The 26,987-nt window shown below is 43.0% G+C and overlaps 1 protein-coding gene and 1 non-coding gene across 2 annotated transcripts; one reads left to right on the top strand and one right to left on the bottom strand.

Annotated features, from left to right (window-relative positions):
- Window positions 1–7,443: 7,443 nt before the first annotated feature.
- LOC118672351 (schlafen family member 5-like) lies at window positions 7,444–26,910 on the bottom strand. The gene is made up of 5 exons (XM_036341989.1): window positions 26,335–26,910; window positions 16,201–17,252; window positions 14,848–14,973; window positions 9,367–10,087; window positions 7,444–9,194 (listed from the first exon to the last, which is right to left on the bottom strand). The coding sequence occupies exons 2-5, from the start codon at window positions 17,210–17,212 to the stop codon at window positions 8,363–8,365; spliced, it is 2,691 nt and encodes an 896-aa protein (XP_036197882.1). The 5' UTR covers window positions 17,213–17,252; window positions 26,335–26,910; the 3' UTR covers window positions 7,444–8,362.
- Window positions 22,047–22,154, top strand: LOC118672519. Its single transcript, XR_004973086.1, has one exon. It is a non-coding gene; the product is annotated as a U6 spliceosomal RNA (small nuclear RNA).
- Window positions 26,911–26,987: the final 77 nt, after the last annotated feature.

Genomic DNA, 26,987 nt, shown 5'->3' with positions numbered 1-26,987 from the left:
GCACAGAGCAGGGCCAATCAGGGGGTTGGGGCGCTGCCCCCTGTCATGCACAGAGCAGGGTCCATCAGGGGGTTGGGGAGCTCCCCCCTGTCACGCACAGAGCAGGGCCAATCAGGGGGTTGGGGCACTGCCCCCTGTCATGCACAGAGCAGGGTCCATCAGGGGGTTGGGGCGCTGCCCCCTGTCATGCACAGAGCAGGGCCAATCAGGTGGTTGAGGAGCTCCTCCCTGTCACTCACAGAGTAGGGCTGATAGGGAGGTTGTGGCCCCGCCCCCTGTCACACACAGAGCTGCAGGGCAATCAGGGGGTTTGGGTGCTGCCCCCTCTCACGCTGATCCCGGTGCCGGGAGGCCTCTCGGCTCCGCTGATCCCGGTGCTGGGAGGCATATTACCCTTTTACTATATAGGATAGAGGCTTGGTGAACAGGTGGGTGCTGGCTGGTTTGCCCTGAAGGGTGTCCTGGATCAGGGTGGGGGTCCCCACTGGGGTGCCTGGCCAGCCTGGGAGAGGGGATGATGACTGTTTGCAGCTGGTCACACACCCTTCAGGGTGGGGGTCCCCACTGGGGTGCCTGGCCATCTGGGTGAGGTGCTGAGGGCTGTTTTCAGGCTGGTGGGTGACTGAAGCTCCCAACCGCTCCTTTTTTTCTTTTTTATTCTGGGCCAGCTTTATCTTTGAGGCTTGGCTCCAGCTCTTAGGCCTCTGCTGCTGAAAGCAGGTTTCTGGCCTTTGTTTACCTTCTGTATTTGAAACAATGTTGCGATCCTGCTGGCTGAAGCCCGGCGGACTAAAGCAGGTTTTTGTGGTTTTGTTTAGCTTCTATATTTGTAACATAGTTGCTTAGAGTTGCAGCTCAGAGGTCGGCAGCGGCAGGCGGGGACGTTGGAGTCCTCCGTCACTGAAGCAAGCAAGCCTCATGTTAGTTTCAAGCTGCCTGGCTGCTGGCCGCCATCTTGGCTGGCAGTTAATTTGCATATCGCCCTGATTAGCCAATGGGAAGGGTAGCAGTCATACACTAATTACCATGTTTCTCTTTTATTAGATAGGATTTGGTTAATCTCTTCCCCCCCACTTTCCCTCTGAGATCCCTCAAACTCACTAACTCTTGACCGCTGTTGAATCCAAGCACCAATCAGCCAAAGCCAATTAGCCAAATCTAGCATAGTATTAACATCCTCCAATGTCAGCACATTCAACCTCAGCTGAGTCTACGATTTTAAGCAGATCAAGCCTTTTATTTCATCCTCCTTCATTGAACACTTTTAGTATATTTTTCCAAAGCTGCTCCCCAGGCTCTGCCAATACACATTGATGAGGTGCTGCAATTCTTTTGACTACAAGCTACCTCCTTGGGGAACAGGTCTTCGCCTCTGGGCCATGTAGGGATCTAACTCTTACTATGGGGTGGGTTTGAGTCTTGAGGAGCATCAGCATCAGGTTGTGAGGCAGCTGGCCCAAGTGCAACCATTCACCTATCAAAATGCTTCTTTGCCCAGGAAGGCAGCTTCCCTTGGGCACAGTATACCTGTCTCTCTAAAGGTACTTGGGGTCCAGAGTTCTCGCACCTACCCAAACGTCCTTATTTCATGTCTCGGGTATCACTCCTTTCACACCCATGCCCTTTCCTGCAAGAGACCTGGTGTGGTTGTCGGTTTTCCCACTGATCTCAGCAGCCCCAACAATCAGGCCTTTGGCATGGTGCTCAGTCATGTCTGTCCTGCAACTACAGGGGATGAGGGACTCCTCCCACACTGTCAAGGCATTTGGGTTTTCCATGGATCTTCTCAGCTGAATAGTTTTGTCCACAATCTCAATTTTTTTTTTTTTTTTTACTGTTTATTCTTTCCAGAGCCATCAGAAAGAGAGTTTATTCCACAGAAACTAAATGCCTCAGGCTAGAAGGGGTCAGTGGCGGGGAGGGGAACATAAGTAATACTTTCAACAGTAACATTTTTTTTAGAAAAAGGAAACTGAATGCCAGTCACGTGATTTCCCAGTGCCTTGTCCTCCACCTTCACTTCATCCTATGCTACTCCTGATAATAATGATGCCGCCGTGTGTGTGTGTGTGTGTGTGTGTGTGTGTGCACGCGCGCGAGTGTGTGTGTGTGTGTAAAACTATTATCAGGTAGCCTGCAACTATCCCCACCAAAGCCATGGTGGGTTTTGCTGCTGGGGAAAGGGTAGAGAAATTAGAGAGGAAAGAGAAAACAATGAATTCAAATTTCTATAAGCTATTTTATTTCTTTTATTTTTTTAAAAGATTGAAGCAAATATGAAAAAATATTAGCACTTATAAATTCTATATAGCAAAGGTGTATTATACATAATTTTTAAAATTTTTTGTATTGTTTAAATTTTACCCCTCCTCACTCACTATACATCATTATTCATTATGATCATGAAGGGCTTATCCCAGGGTATGGATTGATAGAAAACTAAGAAAGTAATTCATAAAACCATTACATCAACAAGTACAAACACACACATAGCAAAATAACATCAGTACATGCCCAAGATAATTACACTGTTTCAAATCCAAAAGTCATAAAAAGCAAAAGCTGTCTTTTTCTCATCTGTGTTCCCTCACATTCATTTGCCCTTCCCTAGAGCCAAACACTATTACCAGTTTTTAGTACACTTCCAAAAATATTTAATGTATTTACAAAGACATCTCTTTATCAGTTCTATAAGTCAAAAATAAACATTTTTAAAACATGGCTTTGTTCACCCTACAATATAAAGATGGTCCCACATCAATACTTCATATTATTACAGTGTGTTGTTATGCTATAAGTTAATTCAATCTATTAAGGGGGTAGTTACTATTTTGCAGTCTTTTGCTATTAAAAATAAAGTGAAGTTCAATGAACTGTACAGAAGTCATTGCACACCTTTGAACATATGATGTAGAAGAATGGCTAGCTAAAGGGAAATGTGCATTTAAAATGTTGGTAGATTGTTCTTGATAGAAGTTGTACTACTTATAGCAATGTATAAAAGTGCTTTCCCCCTGCCAAACAGTAAAATCATTAAGTTGGAATGTACTGATTTTGTCAATCTAATAAGTGGAAAGGAGTGATATATTGTTGTAGTTTTTAGTTGCTACACCTACATTATGACTAAAGTTTCCATATTTGTAGAAACTCTTTTAAATTCCTTTTCTGGGTTCTTCTGCTTGCTCACATCCATTGCCCATTTTTCTTTTGGGATCTTAGAATTTTTCTCTTTGATTTTTAGAAACTTGTTTTAAAATAAGGAGTAAACTATTTGTCTATAACTTTTGTTGCAAATATTTTTCCAGTGTATCGTTTGTTTCTTGACCTATTTTCATGGCATTTTTACCCCAAAGATAATTTTGTTTAAAATAGTCAATATTTTCTTTCATGGTTTCTGATTGGAGACTATATTTAGGCCTTCCCTATGCTGAGATTATAAAAAATGAATGCCCTATTTTTGCTTCATGTACTTCCACCACTCCATCTTTTTACATTTAAGTATTGAATCCACCTGGAATTTATTTTGGTGTCAAGTGTGATGTATAGCCCAAGATAATTTTTTGCAGATAGGTACCCAAGTCATTCAAAATCACTTATGAAGTAATCCATCTTTGCCCAACAAATTTGAAAGCCACCTTTAACATATACTACGTTCCCACATATATTTGAATTTATTTTTGGACATTCTAATCTGCTCCATTCCTGCCACGTAACAAAACTACACTGTGGTAATTATTGTGGCTTTATGTTCTACCATCTGGTAATGCTAATTGCTCTCAGGTTTTCCCCTTTTTTTTTTCTTTAAATATATTTTTATTGATTTTTTTACAGAGAGGAAGGGAGAGAGATAGAGAGCTAGAAACATCGATGAGAGAGAAACATCGATCAGCTGCCTCCTGCACATCTCCTACTGGGGATGTGCCCGCAACCCAGGTACATGCCCTTGACCAGAATCGAACCTGGGACCCTTCAGTCAGCAGGCCGATGCTCTATCCACTGAGCCAAACCGGTTTTGGCTAGGTTTCTCCCCTTTTTAGGTTTTTCCCTTTTTAGATTTTTCCTGGGTGCTCATGCTTTTTATTTTTCAATAAACTTTAAAATTATTTTGATGCTTTGGGGAAAGATCTGTAGGTGTTTTTATTGGGTGATATTGAATTTATAGATTAACTTAGTGAAAATGGATATATTTATGATTCTGAGTCTTCTTATCCAAAAACATACTGTGCTTTTTATCTGTTCAAGTTCCCTTTTGTGTTCCTCTGTTTCACTTTATGGTTTTATTCATAAAGAACTTGTACATTTCTTATTACAGTTATTCTTAATTAGTTTATCTTTTTTGTTGGAATTACTACTGGGCTTTTTTCTTTCATGATATCTTCTAACTAGATGTAGTTTGCCTATAGGAAGGCAATTAGATTATTTGCCAGTTGACAAATAAAACATATAGGTTTACTTTATATTTTACTCGCTTATTTGTTCAACCTTCTTTCTTGAAACCACTACTTTCTTTCCAGTTCATTTTTTTCCTACTGAAGTACATTATTCACTAATTATTTCAGGGATGGGCTATGAATGATTAAGAGAAAATCCCAAGTTGTTACAAGTCTGAAAATTTAATTATTTTGCCCTCAACCTTGAGTGATAGTTTGACTGGGGAGAAGAGACTAGGTTCCAAGTCTCCAAACCTGAAGAGGAGAAGGGTACACAAAACATACTGGGTGGAATAATGGCTAAAATTTTTCCCAAATTTGGTGAAACTATTTACCCACAGATGCAAGAAGCTCTTAAAAACCTCAACCATAAGAAATTTTCTTAATTACCAAAGATCATCATAATTATTTTTCTTAAGTCAATAATAAAAAAGAGAAAATCTTCAAAGTAATCAGAGAAAAATGACACATTATGTGCAAAGGTACAAGATGAGGAGGACAGCAGATTTATCATTGGAAAAGAAACAAGACAGAAGACAATGGAGCAACATGTTTAACTCACTGAAAGACAAAACTATCAACCTAGCCCTCCACCCAGCAGTTATCTTTCAAAAGCAAAGGTGAAATAAAGACTTTGTTTCATACACGCAAAATCTGAATGAATTCAGCAGCAGCAGACCTACAGCATTAGAAATGTTAAAGTAATTCCTTTGAGCAGAAGGAAAATCATGCAAAATGGAAATCTAGATTTACACAAAGGAATAAAAATCACCAGAAATGGTCCTACATAGGTAAGTATAAAGAATTTTTTTCATAGTATTTAAATCTCTTTAAAAGATAAGTGGCTGCTTAAAGCAAAAATAATATCAACATATTATGGTATTTATAACATACATAGAAGTAAAATATATCTCAACAATAGCACAAAGGTTTGGAAAGAAAAGATGGAAGTATACTGGTACTGTTGTGGAATAATAACACTTGAAGGTAGACTGTGATAAGTTTAAAGATATACTGTATACTGTGGTCTTAGCCAGTGTGGCTCTGTTGGTTGTGCCATGCACCAAAAGGTTGCCTGTTTGATTCATGGTCAGGGTACATACCTCCCTTGTGGCTCAATCCCCGGTGGAGGGAGTGCAAGGAGGCAGCTATCAATGTTTCAATCTCACATAGATATTTCTCTCTCTCTCTCTACCTCTCTCTCTAAAAAAAGTAACTAAAAATATTTTTTAAAAGATATATACTGTGAACCCTAGGGCTACAACTAAAATAACAAACCAAAACGTTATAACAAATAAGCCAATAAAGAAGATAAAATGTACGATTTTATATTTTAAAAATGTACGATTAAGTCAAAGGATGCAGAGAAAAAACAGAGGAAAAAGAAACAAAGAAAAAAATGGAAAAATAGCAAACATAGTAGGGCAGATGAAACCTAAATATAGCAACAATCACATGAAAATTAAATGGCTAGGAAGGGGGTGAAAGAGACAAGAGACCCTTCTGTACTACCTGGCACTACACATTTATTGAATGTTTATGTCATGAGGTTGAGCTCCATTCTTTGCTTCTCTCTTTTTTTAAAAAAATATATTTTATTGATTTTTTTACAGAGAGGAAGGGAGAGGGATAGAGAGTTAGAAACATCGATGAGAGAGAAACACCGATCAGCCACCTCCCGCACACCGCCCACTGGGGATGTGCCCGCAACCAAGGCACATGCCCTTGACCGGAATCGAACCCGGGACTCCTCAGTCCACAGGCCAACACTCTAGCCACTGAGCCAAACCGGTCAGGGCCTTTGCTTCTCTCTTGATGGTAAACTTTTGGCTGTAGTTTTACTAAACTATTTTTATTCCTTTTAGATATTGGTAAAGAGAGAGTCTATGAACTTGACTGATCTAGCTCTGTATTAAGAATTGTCAATTTTTATATTTATTTTATTTTAAAAGTATCTTTCTATACTATCCTAAGTGATGTGCAATTTATTCCAGGTTAGCTGCAAATCATTTCACAATAAATTAATTCCATGCTTTCCCATGGACGTGTCTCTAAAATTTTAATATTGTGCCCTAGCTGATTTGGCTCACTGGATAGAGCGTCGGCCTTCGGACTGAAAGGGTCCCAGGTTCGATTCCAGTCAAGGGCATGTACCTTGGGTGCGGGCACATCCCCAGTAGGGGGTGTGCAGGAGGCAGCTGATCTGATCGATGCTTCTCGCTCATCGATGTTTCTAACTCTCTATCCCTCTCCCTTTCTCTCTGTAAAACATCAATAAAATATATATTTTTAAAAAATTTTAATATTGAGACCAGCTGCCAGAAGTAACCAATGCTAGCTTCAAGTTCATACTTCTTACATTGCTATTTCAATTTCATTGTTATTAAATTAAATGAAAAATAAACCTTGAGTTCAGTACATTCATCCTCTTAGGGACTCTTACATTTAAAAAAAGAAAAAAAACACAAAAGCCCACAAAGAAACGGCCCTGGCCCATGTGGCTCAGTTGGTTGGATGTGCACCGTAAGATTGCTAGTTCAATTCCCAGGCAGGGCACAGGCCCTGGTTTTGGGCTCAATCCCCAGTGGGGAGCGTGCAGGAGATAGCCTATTGATATTCTGCTCTCACATCTATGTTTCTCTTTCTTTCTCCCTCTCCCGTTCTTTTTCTCTAAAAAGTTAATTGAAATATTAAAACACACACACACACAATATGTCTCCCTGAGCAACTGTGGCAACCTTACCTTCGAGTAGTAACTAAGATTCTTCACAGGAACAATATTAAAGCAGAGCTAAAGAGCTGAGATTTCAAGTGTGAGGCACATAATTTTTTTTTAAAATATATTTTATTGATTTTTTACAGAGAGGAAGGGAGAGAGATAGAGAGTCAGAAACATCGATGAGAGAGAAACACCAATCAGCTGCCTCCTGCACATCTCCCACTGGGGATATGCCCGCAACCCAGGCACATGCCCCCGACCGGAATCAAACCTGGGACCCTTCAGTCCGCAGGCCGACGCTCTATCCACTGAGCCAAACCGGTTTCGGCGAAGCACATAATTTTTTTAAAAATTGTGTTAAAAAATACTAACACCATTAAAAGAAATATAATAAAGTAATGGATGTGGTCTTTCAAAAAATTATAACTTGTGCCTTGGCTGGCTTGCTCAGTGGTTAGAGCATTGGCCCACACACCAAAGGGTCTCAGGTTCAATTCCCGGTCAATCCCAGGCCCCTGGGTCAGGCTTGTGCTGGAGGCAACCAATTGATGTGTCTCTCACATCGATGTTTCTCTTTCTCTCCCCCTTCCTCCCTTACACTCACTCTAAAAATCAATGGAAAGAATATCCTTGGGTAAGGATTAACAACAACAACAAATGTAATTTGTACCTTCTGATCCTACATTTTGAAACATGCTACAATCATTCCTGGCCAATAAGAGCCCAGACATATTACCTGTTTCCATTCCTCATATCCTCCCAGCAGGTCATAGTCAAGCATTTCTGCACCAGGGCTGGGTTAAAAATAATGAAAATATCTCAGTCTGCCTGGCACATACAGCTCAGAGATTTTCTCATGACTTCCCTCACTGAGCACTTCTCTGACCATCCTAAATAACCAACCCCTCTTTCTCTCTACCTGCCTACACACACACACACACACACACACACACACACACACACACACACACAATGTCTGCATCTCAGGTCCCTCCAATTACTACCATAGTGTCCTTTACTACTATCTGAAATTTCTTGTATTTGAATTGGTTTACTCTCTGTGAATCTTATCTGTCTTGTTTGCTAACCTATCCCCAACACCCAGCACTTGGCTCACAGTGAGTATTCGTTAAATATTTGATGATTAAATGGTTAAATCACATAGTTTCACACTTAACCAGAGATGAGGGCTACTTAGATTAGGATCTTCCTGTCAGTTGGAAAACTTCAGAATATACAGGTGTTTCCTTGCCCTGGAAGCAAGACAGAGCATAAGATTGTGGAAAACAGCTGGCTCAGCTGCCCTTGGGTTGATCCCAAACACGATGTTTCTTTCCAGGCCTGAAAATCGACGGACACTGTCCAATACAATGTGATTGCCCATGATAGCTGATGCATTTCCTACTACTAACTGATCAGATTCCTCACTGGACTGAGATTCCTCACTGGACTGAGACCTTTTTCTCTTCCTTATTGCTCTTTGAAGCTTAGATTTATATCTGTGTACATCACTTGCTGTGCTGCAAATCACAGCAATATCCTTGCAGGAATATCCAGCCTTCAAAAGTGAATGGCATTTTCCTGTTATATAATCCACCATCTGCTCCATATCCTTGTGCTCACTCATCTCTAAGTTGCCTGGAACACCTCGAGACCATTCAGCTTCACTGAAGATATTCAGGTACTCGGAGGGGATGTTAGGTGGTGGATTTTCTCTGACTTCGTGCATTATTTCTTGTAGGTAGTTGGCTATTGGGTCTGCATTGCGGACCACTCTGACGAGCTCTTCTTTTGGGTACTGGTCTACGAGCTTGGGGAGGCCACAGTAGTCCATGTGACTGGTCTGAAAGTAGTCCAGAAAGATCCAGAGAATCCCAGGGCCATTCTTTCCTCTCTCGGTGATGGTTTTTGCCGTCTTATACCAGTCCCCATCTTCAGTGCGGAAATTCTGAGCTTCATCGATGACGATGTGTTGAATCTTTTCAAAATTTGAGTTTTTGTTCATGAAGGTTTTTCGGGTCACTGCCTGGCAGATGTTTTTGTGGCTGAAAATGTAAGAAACACAGTCAAGTTTCCCCGATGAACAAAAGGAGGTCAATTTTACTCTTCAACTCATCTTGACTTAGTAAATACAACATGAATCTTAGCATGTAAACTCAAAGCCACACCAGCAGAACTTACTTAAGAAAAGAAAGTGGATATAATCAGGCTACATACCTCACGAATTCCTGCAGGGGCTTGTTCTCACAGATGTAAAGAATGTCACCTGGTTGACAGTGAAACACATTCCTGATCTTTTCTATGATCTTAAAAGCCAAGATGGTCTTCCCTGTTCCAGGTAAGCCATGCACAAACTGCAATCTGGTCTTGCGAAGGTTCTTTGAAAGCACCTCATATTGTTTATCTGTGAGTAGGTTCAAAACCTCACAGCCCACCTCTTCACTTAACAAAGATCTGAACCCACACAATACTATCACTAGGGACTGCAGCAGAACTTCCATATCCTCTGTGGTCATCGGGCAATAGGATGCAGGGTAACTTGGCAATTCTGAACCATGAAGGGCCTTTGCTGTTTTATCAGGATTCAGCAGGAAGGCCTTGGGAATGATGCACAATTTTCCAGTGTAGCCACCTGTGTTCACCAACTTCTGCTTTAAAGTACGGGCGACTCTCATAATATAGTCCTTCCAACAGCCATCGTCCTTTCTGAAGATGGTGTAGAGAACTGGGATTTTTTTCTGGGAAAGTAGAAGAACATCACAGATGACTTCCTGCTTCTCTTGCAAACCCACATCCACAGCCCAGCTTCGAGAAAAAATCAATATTCCTTGAGAGACACGGCGCATTTCCTTATTTATTAAGCTTCTGAGTCCTCCATTTTCCGAGAAGAGTTCCTTGTAGAGTTTTTGTGGAACATACAGCACGCTGTCTGATGATACTAGACAGGGAAAGAATTGGAATAAATTAGAGAATTCGCAGACAAGCTAGTCATCATCATTCTATGTAACAGATTCAATCCACACTTGGGTCTACCATGTATTAGTACTAGTTTTGCATTAGTAACACAAGATAAAACAATTCCAGTCCAACGGAACTGACAAACAATGGGCATAAACAGAGACAAACAATGATTGTCACACAAAGTAGTAAATTAATGGGAACGCATTATGTGAACACCAAGGAGGGGTGCAGCTTAGAAGAGAAGATGAAAGTCTTTCTGAAGAAGGTGACATCTGAGCCGCTTCTTACAGGATGACTGACAGTCAGCCAGTTGAAGGAAGGGAGAATAGAGAGATGGGCAAAAGGGGTACATGGAGGCCAGAAACAGCAAGGCTCATTCCGGCATCTCCAAGCAGATCGTGTTGCTGACGTCTAGAGTGAAAAGCAAAAAAGTGGAGACGGGGAGGAAGGCATTATAGTGCATTTTCATACCTGGCAGTGCTGACTATAGTTAACAATACTGTATTATTATATACTTGAAAGTTGCTAAGAGAGATCTTAGATATTTTTAATACACACACACACAAATGGTTAATTAATCTTATTGTGGTAATCATTTCACAATACATAGGTGTATGAAATCATTATGCTACACACCTTATACATCCTGTTATCAGTTATAACTCCACAAAGCTGGGGGCGGGGAGTCCTGGCAAATGTTATATACTATGTTAACTTCACCTACATGGCACTGTGAAAGGCAAAACTATAGAAATGGAGACCAGATCAATGGCTGCTAGGAGTTAGGGGTTGGAGATTTTGACTACAAATGGGCAACATGAAGGAGCCTTTTTGTTGTTGTTGTTAATCCTTATCTGAGGATATTTTTTTCCATTGATTTTTTAGAAAGAGTGGAAGGGAGGGTGGGAGAGGAAGAGAGAGAAACATCGGTGTGAGAGAGACACATCAATTGGTTGCCTTTTGCACGTGCTCCAGTCAGGTCTGGGATCGCACCTGCAACCCAGGTACTTGCCCTTGATTGGAAATCAAAACCATGACCCTTCAGTGCACGAGCCCAACATTCTAACCACTGAGCACACTGGCCAGGGCAGGAGCCACTTTTTGGTGATTGAATTGTTCTGTACCTTGACTGTGGTGGGCACACAAATTATATTTAAAAACCCTTAATCTGTTTACAAAGAAAGGTCCATTTCACATTTGTAATTTCAAAAAATTAATTCTTTGAAGTGTTTTTTTCTAAAGTTTGGCTTTTCCTATATGCATATAAAACCTTTTTGGGGTCAGGAGCCCAAATTTGTAATCTAACCAAAACTATGAATCCTCTTCTCAGAAACACACACACACACACACACACACACACACAATTTGATTTTTTAATTCCACATAAGGGGAGGAGACAAGGATGAACTCAGATTTCTGTGCTTGGCTGGGTGGAGGATGAATTCTCCAATTGATAGAGATAATCTGAAAATACTTAATACAATAATATGCGGAGTATGAGAGGAAATAGAAGATTGTCAGAGTGGGAGATTGATTTTGGAAATGCTCAGCTTGGGACACCTGTTAAAAATCAAGCTGTCTCGCGAGGAATTGGACACACCAGTAAAGTTTGTCTGGACTCAGAATTACTAGCGTTATTTTCTATAAAAGCGAACTAAACTAAAGGGACTTCCTGCTACTACTTCCATTTAACATTATTCTGGAAATATTGGCCAATGAACTGAAATAAATAAAAGAAATAGTGTACATAAATATAAAAAAAGTTAGTTCAAAATTACTTTTGCTTTTTCATTAATGAAAGTATTATGTAAAATGTTTGGAAATGGCATAATTTAAAACTATGAGATTTCCTACATATCAGCAATTCACAATCAGAAATTATTTTCATATAAAGATCTCATTCTAGGAATAAAATTTAACATATATGGTAACAATATGGATAAAACTTTGAAACTATTAAGAGACATGCTATATTTCACTAATTATAAATGTACTTTAATATCTTTTGCTCGCAAAGAAAATTTTTAATTGATTTGAGAGAGACTTGCTGTTCCACTTATTTATTCATTCATTGGTTGATTCTTGTATGTGGTTCGACCAGGGATTGAATCCACAACCTTGGCGTATCAGGACAATGCTCTAACCAATGGAGCTACCTGGACAGGGCTTAATATCTCTTAAATAAAAATATATCCTATAGTTTAATGGACAAGATTTTATTTTTAGTGATAAATAAAATAATAATGCAATATTATTTTCTTAAATTTGATGAAATATGGTCAAAGAAAGCTTGAATAAATGGCCAAACATTCCATGTTCAACTAAGAGAAAATGTACTGTTGTAAAAATGATAGTTCTTCCTCAATTAATTTATCAATTTATGTAATTGCCATCAAAATAATATCATTTTATCCTTTTCTTTTTTGTGGAACAAAATGAGACTAAGCTTCTTCTAGAAGAGAAATGCCATGATAATATCATTTGGGGAAAGTGTATTCTGGTATGTTTTGGAAGGCAGCTATGCTCACCACTATACCACCAACGCAGGTATGTTTTGAATTACAATTTGGCAATTTTCACCTAAGCTTGTAAGTTTAAAGAAGTGATAGCAGGAGTGTTTTCAAAGTTCTGTTTTTTTACCTTGGTGGTGGTTACATAGGTTTCACTGTATAATTATTTATTAAGTAATAAGGCTGTTCTATGTATTTTCTGTATGTATAGTATATTTCACAATAAAAACAGCTAAAACTTAATAACATCAGTGTTGAGGAATACTATAAGATATTATCTTATACTAGAGCCTGGTGCACGAAATTTGTGCACGGGTAGGGTCCCTAGTCCTGGCCGGCGATCAGGGCTAATCGGGGCCTTCCTTCGTTCCATGCTGCCCCATGGTGGTCAGCGCATGTCATAGCGAGCAATAGAACTCCCGGTCTCCCAGTCAAACTCCTGTGGGGACACTTTGCATATTACCTTTTATATATAGAGACTAAAGGCCCAGTGCATGAAATTCATACGGGGAGGGGGGCTGGGAGGGTCCCTCAGCCCGACCTGCACCCTCTCCAATCTGGGTGTTGTCCTGATGGCTTAGGCCCGCTCCCCGTGGTTCTCTGCTGTCTGCAGGGCCCGCTTGGCTGCTCCTGGTCACCGCAGTGATGGCCAAGCAGGCCCTGCTCCCAGCAGCCGCCCCCAGGACTGGAGGACACAGCTGGGCTGAGAGGACTGACTACCGTTATCTTGTGGCTATGGGTGCCACCATCATTGTGTCTGAGTGATGCTTAATTTGCATATTACCCTTTTATTAGATAGGCTAATAAAGGTAATATGCAAATTGACCCTAACTGCAGAACGACCAGGAACAACCGGTCACTATGATGTGCACTGACCACCAGGGGGCAGATGCTCAGTGCAGGAGTTGCCCCTGGTGGTCAGTGCACTTCAACAGGGGGGGCTCCGCTCAGCCATAAGCCAGCTCATGGCTGGTCAGTGCAGCGGCGGTGGTGGTGGGAGCCTCTCCCGCCTCCAAGGCAGCGCTAAGGATGTCCAATTAACGGCTTAGGCCTGCTCTCCATGGGGAGTGGTTCTTAGCCATTAGTCAGACATCCCCTGAGGGCTCCCAGGCTGCCAGAGGGATGTCTGACTGCCAACTTAGGCCCAATCCCCCAGGGAGTGGGCCTAAGCCAGCAGGTGGACTCCCTCAAGAGGTCCTAGACTGTGAGAGGGCACAGGCCGGGCTGAGGGACACCCCCCCACCCACTCCAGTGCATGAATTTTTGTGCACTGGACCTCTAGTATAATCAGTAAAAGAACTGGGTAAATCTGTGAGTTAACTCATGACAAGATGTACATGTACATTACTCAGATTTAGCCCTGTGCTTGCATACAGCTGTAGTGTATTCATTTTGCTACTGAATAATAATATTCCATTATGTGAATACAGTACAGTATATTTATACATATTGTGGCAATAGATAATTTGGTTGTTTCCTATTTGGTGCTATTGCAAACAGTGAACTTATGAACACTATGAGATATTGGTAAATCTCCAATTATATGTATTTACTGATGTGTATGCACACATTTTTCTTTAGAAACTAGAAATAATTGCTGAATGATAGAGTATGCAAAAAACCAATTATACAAGGTAATATCAAATTTGCTTTCCAAAGGGATTCGGCCAATTTCAATTCCAAGCAGCAATGTAAAAAAGATCCTGATTACCTACAACTTCTCCAATACCTGCTATGTGTTGAGCATCTCTTCATAACTGTATTGGGCATATGTGTCTTCTTTTCTGCGAAATTCATCTTTATAACTATTTCCCATTTTTCTATTGGCTTGTTTGTTCTTTTGAAAAATTATGTAAGTTCTTTCTATATTCTTGATACCAATTCTTTGTCAGCTACATGGGTTGTAAATGTCTTTCAAGATTGTAGTTAAATCTTTTCACTCTTTTGAGGAGCATAAGTTCTTAATTTTAATATAGCAAAATTTACCAGTCTTTTTGTTTAAGTTTAATTCTTTTGTGTCTGGTTTAAGAAATTCTTATCTGAACAACACTAAATTATTCATGTACATTTTCTAATAAGAGTTTGAAAGGTTTGTTTCTGACATTTATTTCCCTAAATCTTCTGGAATTGATTTTTTTCTATAACATAAAATGAGAGTCCAGTTCTATTTTTTTCCATATGGATGCACAACCGACCTGTTCCAAAGCAACCACTGATAATGAATTACCTGGAAAGTGGCGTTTTTGCAGTTCTTCCAGACATTCCAAATTCTTATGAGTGCACACACTGCTGCTTTGGGGTGTGGCAGCTGACACACTCAGCTGAAGGACCATGTCAGAAAGTCTGGAAAGATCTTAGGAAACAAAAACCAAGGGTTTAATATGCAAAAAGGCTGAACTCCAACTTAGAGTTGCGCTGTGTTGCAGAGCCTTTCACTTAGTCTTAGAACTCAAAGTCTTGGCCCACAGATACTTGATTTACATCCGAAGTCAGTTCAGAAAAACCTACTGATATCTTGGGGTGGCAAGGGGACTGGTGAATATCACAAATTGGCTCTCAAAAAGGAAAAGTAGAAAAGGAGAAGGACAGCCATGGCTTGGTCAACTTTTAATTGTCTTTAATCCTCACCCAAGGACATGCTTTTTATTAGTGAGAGAGGGGAGGGAGGGAGAGAGAGAGAGAGGGAGAGAGAGAGAGAGAGAGAGAGAGAGAGAGAGAGAGAGAGAGAGGCAGGAGAGAAAGAAACATTGATGTGAGAGTGAAACATTGATCGTTGCCTCCCACAAGGGAATCAAACCCAAAACCTGGGTATGTGCCCTGATGGGGATTCGAACTTGCAACCTTTCAGTGTACAAGACGATGTTCCAACTAGCTGAACCACACGGGCCAGGGCAGTTTGGTGATCTTTTAGCTCAAAAATAGAAGTGGGGCAATAAGAAAGGCAGAACATTTAATCCAGGGAACCATCCATAACGGGAAGGAAGTGGCAATAAATTAAAGAGGACATGTGAAAAGGAATTTCCTGAATAATCAAATGTGAGTTTACGATCAGAAAGGAAAAGAAGAGACTTGAATGTGAACATAAGAAAGGAAGTGAAGATAGAATGACTAGATCACACAGCCCCCTGTACCACCCTCTAGTGCAGCGGTTCTCAACCTGTGGGTCGTGAACCTTTTGGCAGTCGAACGACCCTTTCACAGGAGTCACCTAAGACCATCCTGCATATCAGATATTTACATGACGATTCATAACAGTAGCAAAATTACAGTTATGAAGTAGCAACGAAAATAATTTTATGGTTGGATCACAACATGAGGAACTTTATTTAAAGGGCCAGAAGGTTGAGAACCACTGCTCTAGTGGGTCAACTAGCCCAGGGCACCTGTGGATGCAGGATATTTAAGATGGGCAGAGGGAAAGAAGGGCAGTGCCCACCAACTGCACCTATAGGTATTAATAAATCAGATATCTGCAACTCAGAGAGTACCTCTCTTTCCCACAATTTCAAAGCAATACCTCCCTTTCCTCCCTCCAACCCCCCACCCAACATTACAGTTATTGTGGATTCTGCTCCCTGACCTGGGTCGGCTTCTATCATCCGAGTTGCCCATTCCTTTGTGGCCAGCCGGACCACCCGGTTGTCCTTCACCTGCCAGGCGCTAGGCTCTTCGGCAAACACTGCACAACAGAATGGCTCCACCTTGACTGCACAGACATATCCATGGAGGGCCCGCTGATTTTTTACTTTAAGGAATTTAATGGCATATTTTATCTCACACCTCTGGGTACAGAAATGATGGACAGGTAGCTTCCTAATACAGGTACCAATGGAGTTCTTGAAGTTGGTTTGATCTCTTTTCTCTATTTCACATCCAATAACGTGTCGGGTCTTTTCATTCACCCCCCAAAATATGTACCCTCCTTCGGTGTTTGCAAATGCAGACACACATCTGGAGAGATTCTTCTCAAAGCGTTCCTCTTCTGAGAACATTTTAAATTCAACATGAGTGGACTGAGTAAAACTGAGTTCTTCCAAGTACTGGAGGTCCTCTCTAGCAAATAAAGCAGCGGCGGAGGCCTTTATGTCATCTTCGCTTTGTACACAATCCTGAATATTCTGTGGGCTTAAATTGGAAGCATGGGTATTCCTAAGAGGCTGAGTCACCCCTTTGAGGAATGCCAGTGCTTCCTCAGGCGTCATCTCCTTAGTAGATGTTTTATGTCTCTGGTACAAATTGGAGGACAAAGTAGCCAGCCGTACCCCAGAGGCCTTTGCATTCCACGATTTCACAAAAATAAAAAAGAGGTTTTGGTCTTCCTGTTGCATCTCATCTAAATAGCCATTGAACATTGAAGGCCATTCCAATCCTACTCCATGGCTCCTATAATCGTAGTCTTCATTAGCGATCTCAATCTTGATCACTCCTCCACCAGAATTCAGCAGAGCACATATCGCATGCAGGATGCTTTGATTCTGTTCTTTCTGCAGGTGAGGGTCCATTTCATTCCTTTGCTTCTCCCCAAGGATGACTTTTCCTGCATTTAAAACACACTCAGCAAAGTTCGTTTCCAAATCAGTCTTGAGATTCATCTTCTCAGCACTTTTCCTATTCTTACCCTGAAATGTTCTCCTAAAAAACAGGAAGACAGAACCATTAGAACAGGATACAAATAGGGGCAGTAGGGAATGGACAGTTTAAGGGCACTCTTCTAAAGTGGATTACGTAATTTATTTCCACTGAGCTTGAGGCCAGACTCATACATGAAGGGTATACAACAGGTTGAAGAACTAAGTCTGCAGGTAGCCCATGGCCACCACAGAATTGATCAAGCGGCTATTTTTATGCTATGATTTTAGTAACTGTTTCTGCCAAGTTCTCTAAATGACAACATCTCTCAAGGCACCTGCAGAAAGCAGGAAGCATTGTAAAAATACACATAGATAAGAGCTGCAATGCAACTGGAAAGATTTCATGGTCAAAATATGTCTTCGATATTTATTGTTATTCTTGGTACTTGGTCACCAGTTCGATTCCCAGTCAGGGCACATGTCCAGGCTGTGGGCTCAATTCCCAGTAGGGAGTGTGCAGGCAGCTGATTGATGTTGATGTTTCTCTCTCATCATCAATGTTTCTATCTCTCTCTCCCTCTTCCTTCCTCTCTCTCTCTCTCAAATCAATAAAAACATATTTTTTAAAAAGAATAATGAGACATCACTTCACATCTATTTGGATAGTAGTAATCTATACTAATAAAAGGGTAATATGCTAATTAGACCAGGAGACCTTCCAGGAGACCTTCTGGACGTCCTACTGGACAAAGCCATGGTGGTGGGGCCGAGGCAGAGGCAGTTAGGGGCGATCAGGCCAGGAGGGGAGAACAGTTGGGGGTGATCAGGCTTGTAGGGCGGGGCAGTTGGTAGCGAGCAGGTTGGTGGGATGGGGGGGCAGCTGGGGGCAAGCAGGCTGGCGATGGGGGCAGTTGGGGGTGAGCAGGCTGGCAGGCAGAGTGGTTAGGGGCGATCAGGCAGGCAGGCAGGTGAGCTGTTAGGAGCCAGTGCTCCCAGAATGCAAGAGAGCAGTCAGACATCCCCCAAGGGGTCCCAGCTTGGAGAGGATGCAGGCCAGGCTGAGACACCCTCCACCCCCTGCATGAATTTCATGCACCTGGCCACTAGTAATAAGTAGTAAAAAAACAAAAACAGGTGTTGCTGAGGATGTAGAATAAATATGTCAAACTCGCAGCCGGCGGGCCACATGCTGGCTGCGAGTTTGACATGTTTGATGTACAGAAATTGGAATCCACATACATTGCTGGTAGGAATACAAAACATTGCAGCCATTGTGGAATATAGTCTGAAAGTTGTTCAAAAAGCTAAACACAGAATTACCATATGATCCAGCAATTCCACTCCTAAGTATATACTACACAGAATTGAAAACGGGCAATCAGATGAATCCTTGAAACTCAAATAAGTCATGAATGTGCATAGCAGCACTGTTCAGAATAGCCAAAAGGTGGAAACAACTCAAATGTCTATCAACAGCCGCGTGGATAAACAAACTGGGCTCTATTCACACAATAGAATATTCTCCAGCCACAAAAAGGAATAAAGTATTGATGCTTGCTTCAACATGGATGAACACTATACCAAGTGAAAGAGCCAGACACAAAAGGTCACTGTATGGACTGTATGTTTATGTCCCACAGAGCTCATATGTTGAAACCCTAACCTCCACTGGGATGGTATTAGGATGCGGGGCTTGTAGGGAGTAATTAGGTCATGAGAGTGGAGCCCTTGTGATGGGAGTAGTACCCTTATAAAGAAGAGGCACCAGAGAGCTTATTTCTCTCTCTGCTCTCTTCACCATAGGAGGATACAAGGAGAAGGCAGCCACCTGCAAACCAGGAAGAGAGCCCTCACCAGACACAGGATCTGCTGGCACCTGAATCACTATGGAAACTCAGGAGAGGTTTAGAAGGGTTTTTGTTTTGTTTTGTTTTTTTGATCTTAGACTTCCCAGCCTCCACAGCTGTGATAAATAAATGTGTGTTGTTTAAGCCACTCAGTTTATGATACTTTTACTACAATAACCCAAACCGACTAAGACAGTCAAATATAATTCCTTTGATGAGAAACACTCAAAATCAATAAAATCATTGAATCAGAAAGAAGATTGGTGGTTGCCAGAGGCTAGGCGAATGAGGAATAGGGAGTAACTGCTCAATGGGATTTTATTTGGGAGTGATGAAAATGTTTTGAAGCTTGACAGGAGTGGTGGTTGCATACCATGGTGAATGTACTAAATGCTGCTGACTTGTTCACTTTAAATGGTTAATTTTATGTTATACAAAGTTCACCTGAATTTTTAAAATTTAATCCAAAAATGAAGGTGAAATAATTCATTAGCAGAACTGCAATCCAAAAAACATTAAAGAAAGTCTTTAGGCAGGAGGACTATGGTACCAGTTGGAAAATGCATATGCACAAAGCAGTGGAGAACATTGGATATGATAACTACATGAATAAATTATATATTTATGGGTAAATTTATATATATATATTACACTAAATACATTAAATATATAAGTTATATATAAATTATATCTAATCATATGTAATTTATACATATAGAATAAATATATACTTTTTAAACATATCTCTTTTAAAATTAGAGTACTAACATTAACTGATTTTAAGCCTTTTTATACAATTACAGTAACCAACATATTATAGAATTGGTATAAAGATGTAAAATACGTCCATGGAATAAAATTAGGCATCAACAACAAAGGTGCAAAGTGAAGAAAATATAATTGTTTCAACAAGTAGGACTAGAACAATTGGATATCCATCTACAAAAGAAATGAACTTCAATTCATATTTTACACCACTTACAAAAGTACTCAAAGATGTCTTAGACCAAAATGTAAAACCTAAAACCCTGTGGAAATAAATGAAGACTGCCAAAGGAGACCATGCAGAGTCTATTAATTCATTGCTCACTGTGTTTAGGAAAAGAGCCACCAACATTTGCGGTGGCAGAGGAATGGGAAAGCTTTACGGTATAGTTAAAAAAGGGAAGGCTCAGCAATGCTCTGTTTTTGCTTGTTGGCTTGTGTGTATGTGTTTTAAAATAACTCTTTATTGTTGAAGAATTTTTCCCCCATTAACCCCCTGCAGCCCACCCCTGCCCCCCCTCCCGCCCATTGTCTGTGTCCATGGGCCACGTATATATGCATAGAAAGTCCTTGCTTGATTGCCTCCCACCCACCCTCCCTCCCCTGCCTTCCCTCCAAGATTCCAAATTCTGTTCCATGCTTCCTTCCATGTGCTCTGTTTTGAGGTTGTTCTAGGGAAGCTGAATGTGGACTTAGTAGACGCAGGGCATCTTATGTGACTGGTTTGGAAGCCTATTTCTTTCTTTGGTTGGTTCTAAATCGGTAGTGGGCGGCAAAAATTAGGGAAGCAGGCAGTTACTGACCAAGTCCTGGCCACTTTGAGCCAGTTGCCACGGGGGTTGTGGTTTGGCTTCCAGCTAATTTGTTACAGAGGTTGTGGGTCAGAGTTCTGTGTTTACTTATCTGGCCAGTGTCCCTTTGCAGATTCAGTCTCTCAACCTCAAAACTTAGGAGGAAAACACAGGAGAAAATATGTTTACCTTGGGTTCAGCAAACATTTCTTAGAGGTGACATGAAATGCACAATAAAAAACGTAACATATTGGACTTTGAGAAAGTCTCCTTACTGAAAGACACTGTTAAGGAATGAAAATACAAGCCCCTGACTGGAAGAAATATTTGCACATGATGTATATGATAAAGAACTTGTAGCTTTCTAATTTCTATATAGAACTCTTGGAAGGCAATAATATAAGAATAACCAACTTAAAAATGGATAAGAGATTTGAACAGATGCTTCCCCAAAGAATGTATATAGAGAACAAAAATAAGTACATAAAATGATGTTCAGCCTCACTAGTCATTAGGGAAATGCCAAACGAGGCCCAGCCGGTGTGGCTCTGTTGGAGCGTCCACCCAGGAGCCAAGAGGTCATAGTTCAATTCCCAGTTAGGATACTTGCCCTGGTTGTGGTCTCAATCCCCACTAGGGGGCAGAAGGCAGCTGATCAACAATGTGTCTCTCTCATCAATGTTCCTAGCTCTCTGTCCCTCTCCTTCCTCTCTCTCTCAAAAAAACAAAAACAATTAAATAAAACTACAATGAGATAACATTGTACACCTATTAGAATGACTAAAATGATGAACCAACCAGGTGTTGGTGAGGATGTGGACGAAAGGGAACTTCCATATGAATCTGGTAGGCACATACAGTACAACCATTTTGGAAAAGAGTTCGGTAGTTGCATACACTTACCATATGACCCAGATATTCTACTTTTAAGTATTTACCCAAGAGAAATGAAAACGTATGTCCATACAAAGACCTGTGCATGCATGTTCACAACACCCAAGATAGCAGCGTAGGTAAACTCTGGTACTCGCCACCTTCCACAACTACATCAAAATTTATCAAATTGAAAAAAAAAAAAAATTTATCAAATTGTACATTTTAGGTATGTGCAGTTTACCATCTGTCAAAAATACCCCCATAATGCTATTAAAAACTACACAGATGGCCCTGACCTGTTTGGCTCAGTGGATAGAGCGTCGACCTGCGGACTGAAGGGTCCCAGGTTCGGTTCCACTCAGGGCATGTACCTTGGTTGAGGGCACGTCCCTGGTGGGGGGTGTGTAGGAGGCGGCTGATCAATATTCCTCTCTCATCGATGTTTCTGGCTCTCTGTCCTTCTCCCTTCCTCTCTATAGAAAATCAATAAAATATATTTTTAAAAATAAATAAATAAATAAAAATAATAATTTTTAAAAAACTACACAGATGAATGATTATGAAAAAATAAGTTAAGTGCTCGCTTCGGCAGCACATATACTAAAATTGGAACGATACTGAGAAGATTAGCATGGCCCCTGTGCGAAAATGACACGCAAGAAGAAAAACAAAAGGGAAAAAAAAGAAAAAAGAAGTTAAAAGTATCTATCCTATCAAATAATAGACAAAAAGGGTAATTAACCATACCTCCGCTACGCTTCCCATTGGCTAATCAGGGAGATATGCAAATTAACTGCCAAGAAAGATGGCGGTTAATTTGCATACATAGGCGCCAAGCCACGGACTGAGGCATTAGGCCTGGGCCGGAGCGGAGCCAGCCAGCGATCGTTGATGGCGGTGGCAGGGAGCTGGGGGTGCCCTGTCCAGGCCTAACACCTTGGCCAGAGGCATTAGGCCTGGGCTGGGGCAGAGCAGCGGGGAGCTAGGGAGTTGGGGGTGCCCTGCCCAGGCTTAATGCCTCAGCCAGAGGTGTTAGGTCTGGCCCGGGGCGGAGCCAGCCAGCAATCATTGATGGCCGGGGCGGCAGGGAGCTGGGGGTGCCTTGCCCAGGCCTATGCCTCGGCCAGAGGCGTTAGGCCTTGCCCTGGGCAGAGCCATCCAGTGATCGTTGATGGCAGCAGGGAGCTGGGGGTCCCCTGCCCAGGGCTAATGACTCGGCCAGAGGCGTTAGGCCTGGGCAGGGGCCAAGCCAGCAATTGGTATGAACTACAGAGGAAACACCTTGCTGATTGGCTTAGCTCTCTGTATGCCACTAGTAATATTCTTAGTAACTTGGGTAATAAGAGTCCAAATAGGTGATCTACGGTTTTTTACCACACTCCTGGAGAAAAAAAGGAAGGTCCGCTGCTGGAGGGCTAGGAAATGTCATATCCTGCCCTAGCCAGTTTGGCTCAGTGGATAATGCCTTGGCCTGCTGATGGCAGGGTCTGGGTTCAATTCTGACAACGGGCATGTACCTAGGTTGCAGGCTCCTCCCTGGCCCGGGCCCAGGTCAGGGCTCATGCAGGAGGCAACCAATCAAAGTGTTCCTCTCACTTTGATGTTTCTCTCTGTCTTTCCCTTTCTCTTCCACATTCTCTAAAAATCAATGGAAACATATCCTCAGGTGAGGATAAAAAAAGAAAGAAAGAAAGAAAGAAATGTCATATCCTATGAAAGACACATCTTGAAAATGCCTAAAGAAAGTTGTCATTTTTTCATGGTAAAGGGACTGGAGTCCATGTTGATGAAAACACCTTGGTGGCTGTGGTGACTGGCAGTGGCTGCAACAGCAGGGTGATGGGGCTGATGCCTTCCCCTGATCAGCCCGGTCGCCTCCCACAAAGGGAGGCCAGATTGTGGCTTAGGCCCGCTCCCCAAGGGGCACAGGGAGCAGGGAGTAGGACATCCCCTAGGGCTCCCAGTATCTGATAGGGGGCAAGCTGGGCTGAAGGACCTCCCCCCCTCCAGTGCACAAATTTTTGTGCACCGGGCCTCTAGTATATATATAAAAGGCTAATATGCAGTGTCCCCGCAGGAGTTCGACTGGGAGACTGAGAGTTCGATTGCTCGCTATGATGTGTGCTGACCACCAAGGGGCAGTGCAGAACGAAGGAAGGCCCTGGGTGACAGCCGGAAGGCCCCAATCAGCCCAGATCACTGGCCAGGCCTAGGGACCCTACCCGTGCATGAATTTTGTGCACTGGGCCTCTAGTATTACTATAATATAATGAGCTCAGTAACCTGCTAGGAGTGTATTTGTGATAGGATTAGTGTTATAGAGACTCCAATTCTGCATAGTCCAGATGGAGACTTTTGTGTGCCCTCATGTTCATTTGATAATAACCACCACCCCATCCTGCCCTTTCCCTTACATATGGGAAATTTACACTTCTCAGCTCTGCAAAGTCCCATCTCCATGGAAATCTTCGTGTGAAAAACAGATCATTCTAACTGCCAGTGAAAATTACATCAGCAACAGAAGAGACAATCTCTCTTCCTTCAGGTACATAAAAGCAGAAAGTATTCCATTTCATAAAGTTGCCTTCGTAGATTTTGTTTTTCTAGCAGAGGAATCCCCCAAGACCCTTGGTCTTCAGAAACTGTTGCTCTGGCCTGTGAAATGTCTAATAGCCTTGACAAATACTATAACTACGAATGGTTGTTTACTTAATGTCCTCTTGCCATGACAATAATATTGAAATTGATTTCTGTTTTCTGATAGGCACAAACACCTCTGAATTTTCATAATCGGGCCAGGAGCAGATCATCACATTTCAGTCTGCTTCCACTGGCAAGAAAGTACTAAAATTTGTGATTGCTCATTTAAAAAAAATTATTGACTGATTTGAGAGAGAGGAAAAGAGAGGGAAAAATGTTGATTTGTTGTATCACTTATTTATGCCTTCATTAGTTGTATGTGCTTTGATGGGATATTGAACCCACAACCTTGGCATATTGGGACCACGCTCTAACCAACTGAGCTACTGGGTCAGGGCACTCATTTTCTTACTTAAACAAATGAGTTGAAGAGTGTTGTGTGGTACAGAGTGTTGTGTGGTGAAGGCCTGGGAACCGGGTGGAGGGGAACAAGGCGGGGAAAAGAGGAGGACATCTGTAATACTCTCAACAATAAAGATAAGAAAAAAACTATATTGGAGGCCCTAACAATACAATAGGATAAGAAAAGAAAGAAAATTTATAAGACTGAAACCAAATTATCATTATTTTCAGACATAATATCTAGGTAGAAATCCAAGGAAAGTTGTAGAAATAAATCAAAAACAAATTTCTAAAAAGAACACTTCTGATCGCTGTTCTTAGCTGCTCATCTTCCCTCCTCTTCCGGCCACGGGGATCGCCCCTCAGCACAGACTTCAGCAGAATCAGTTTCTGTTTCCCCGGAGGCAGCAAGGCCTCGCCCCCTTTCCCCTTAGCCACCGCACCCATTTCCTCCTAGAGACTCCGCTCTGAGGTCAGGGTGGGTGCAGATGAACCTGCAGGAGCCAAGCAGAGGTCCTGCCGCCCAGCATCCCCTCCCTACACCCCAGTCCTAAGGATTCCTTCTGGCTCCTAGACAGTCATGTGCAAAAATGGACCAGAGCCCTGGCCCGTAGCTCAGTTGGTTAGAGCTTCCTCTTACCCCAAGGTTTCGGGTTCCATCCCCCATCAGGGCACATACAAGAATCCACCAGAGGAGTGGGGGGGGGGGGGGGGATCAAACAGTGAAAGCAGAACTGAGTGGAACAACAAATCAATGCAAATCAATGTCTCTCGTCCTCTCTCTCTCTCTCTAGCTCTCAAATCAATTTTTACAAAAGATATATTTTTTAAGACAAAGTGGACCAGAATCACTCCCGGGCAACACAGCCTCGGGGAACAGAGCCCTAGTGAGCCACTATCAGTGGTTCTCAACCTTCCTAATGCCGCGACCCTTTAATACAGTTCCTCATGTTGTGGTGACCCCCAATTTCATTGTTACAAATTGAACATAATTAAAGCATAGTGATTAATCACAAAAACAATAGGTAATTATATCCGTGTTTTCGGATGGTCTTAGGCGACCCCTATGAAAGGGTCGTTCGACCCCCAAAGGGGTCGCGACCCACAGGTTGAGAACCGCTGAAGGACCAGGGCTTGGGGGCTAGACTGTGAGCCCGCCCACCGGGTGGGAGCTGTTAGGGTGTGAGGACTGGCGTCCCAAGCCTGGGGTCCCCGGGCAATCCGCGGAGCACAGCCTCTTTCAATGAGCCGGACACTGACCTCATGGGTCCCCAGGCCACAGCCGCAGCCGCTTCACCTTCGAGCTCGGCACCCGGTTAGAGGTTTCCTGTAAAGTTCTCTGAGCCCCTGAACCGGGGGGACTTCCGCAGGCTGGTTTGGGAAGATGTGGGCTGTGACGCTGGGCGCCCCCCACCCCCACCCCCCCAGCTCGCCGTGGGCTCCAGGCTCCGGGGTCCTTGCCCGCCCACCTGTTGGAAGTGGCTACTATTGAGTGCGAGTCCGAGAGTCCGCAAACCCAGGCTCCCTCCCAGGCGGGGAAGGAACCCCCGGGGCGGGAAAGGGGCTCCTGGGGCGGGAAGGGGCCCCCGGGGTGGGGAAGGAGCCCCCGGGAGGGAAAGGAGCCCCCGGGGCGGGAAAGGGGCCCCCCGGGGCGGGAAACGAGCCCCCGGGCGGGAAAGGAGCTCCCGGGGTGGAGCCCAGGCCCAGGGCTGCAGCCGCTGCACCCCGCCTTCACCACCGCAGGGTCGGGGTCCTGCGCGCACCTGGGGAGGGGGAACCGAGGTTTTGGAGGACCTGTGCAAAGGGGCGCGGGACTCATTACCTGTCAAGGTTTCTCCTCTGCAGCGCGCCTCCCTCCCGGAGACAGCGATGGAACGATGGAGCGTCCCAAACCCAGAGCCGTGGCCGTGACCCTGCAGGGACCGGTCCTTAAATCACCTGAAATCGGTGACAATTCACGGGGCTGGGCACGGGAGACAGGAACAGCCCAAATAGTTCGCTTCTGTAGACCGGAAGCCCGCTTCTGCCAGGACAGCAGCCTCGGTGATCTTTGGTGGTTGGGGGTGGGGTGTTGTTTCATTATGGTTTCGGATGAGCGATGAGCCGGGCAGTACTCGCCCCATCCAAGGAGGGATTTTCCCGAGCAACCCCACCTCCTCTCGCCCTGCCCGGACGCCCCAGCTGCCCGCGGGCCACAGGTCTCTCTCCCCAACGCCTCCAGCCGGGTTTGGGGCTGGAACTGCGGGATCGGTCGCCCGACTCTCCCCGGGGAGCGAGGAGTTGGGAGCGGGGAGTGTCACCGCTTGCTAGAACACCCTCAGGATCAGGCGATGGTGTTTTGGTGAACGAAAAGGGGAAATGTCCTTTTGATTCACCTGCCCACTGCAGGCTTGCTCACACCCCAGCCTTGTCCAAGACTACCGTTCTCAATGTGTTCATCCTAATTTTATTACCAAGAGTGTTCTGGGCGGAGGC

This window comes from Myotis myotis, unplaced genomic scaffold (genome assembly GCF_014108235.1).
Source record: "Myotis myotis isolate mMyoMyo1 unplaced genomic scaffold, mMyoMyo1.p scaffold_m19_p_17, whole genome shotgun sequence".
In the NCBI taxonomy this organism is placed as follows: domain Eukaryota; kingdom Metazoa; phylum Chordata; class Mammalia; order Chiroptera; family Vespertilionidae; genus Myotis; species Myotis myotis.
Note: the sequence above shows the minus strand (reverse complement) of the source record. Positions and strands in the feature narration are given on the sequence as shown.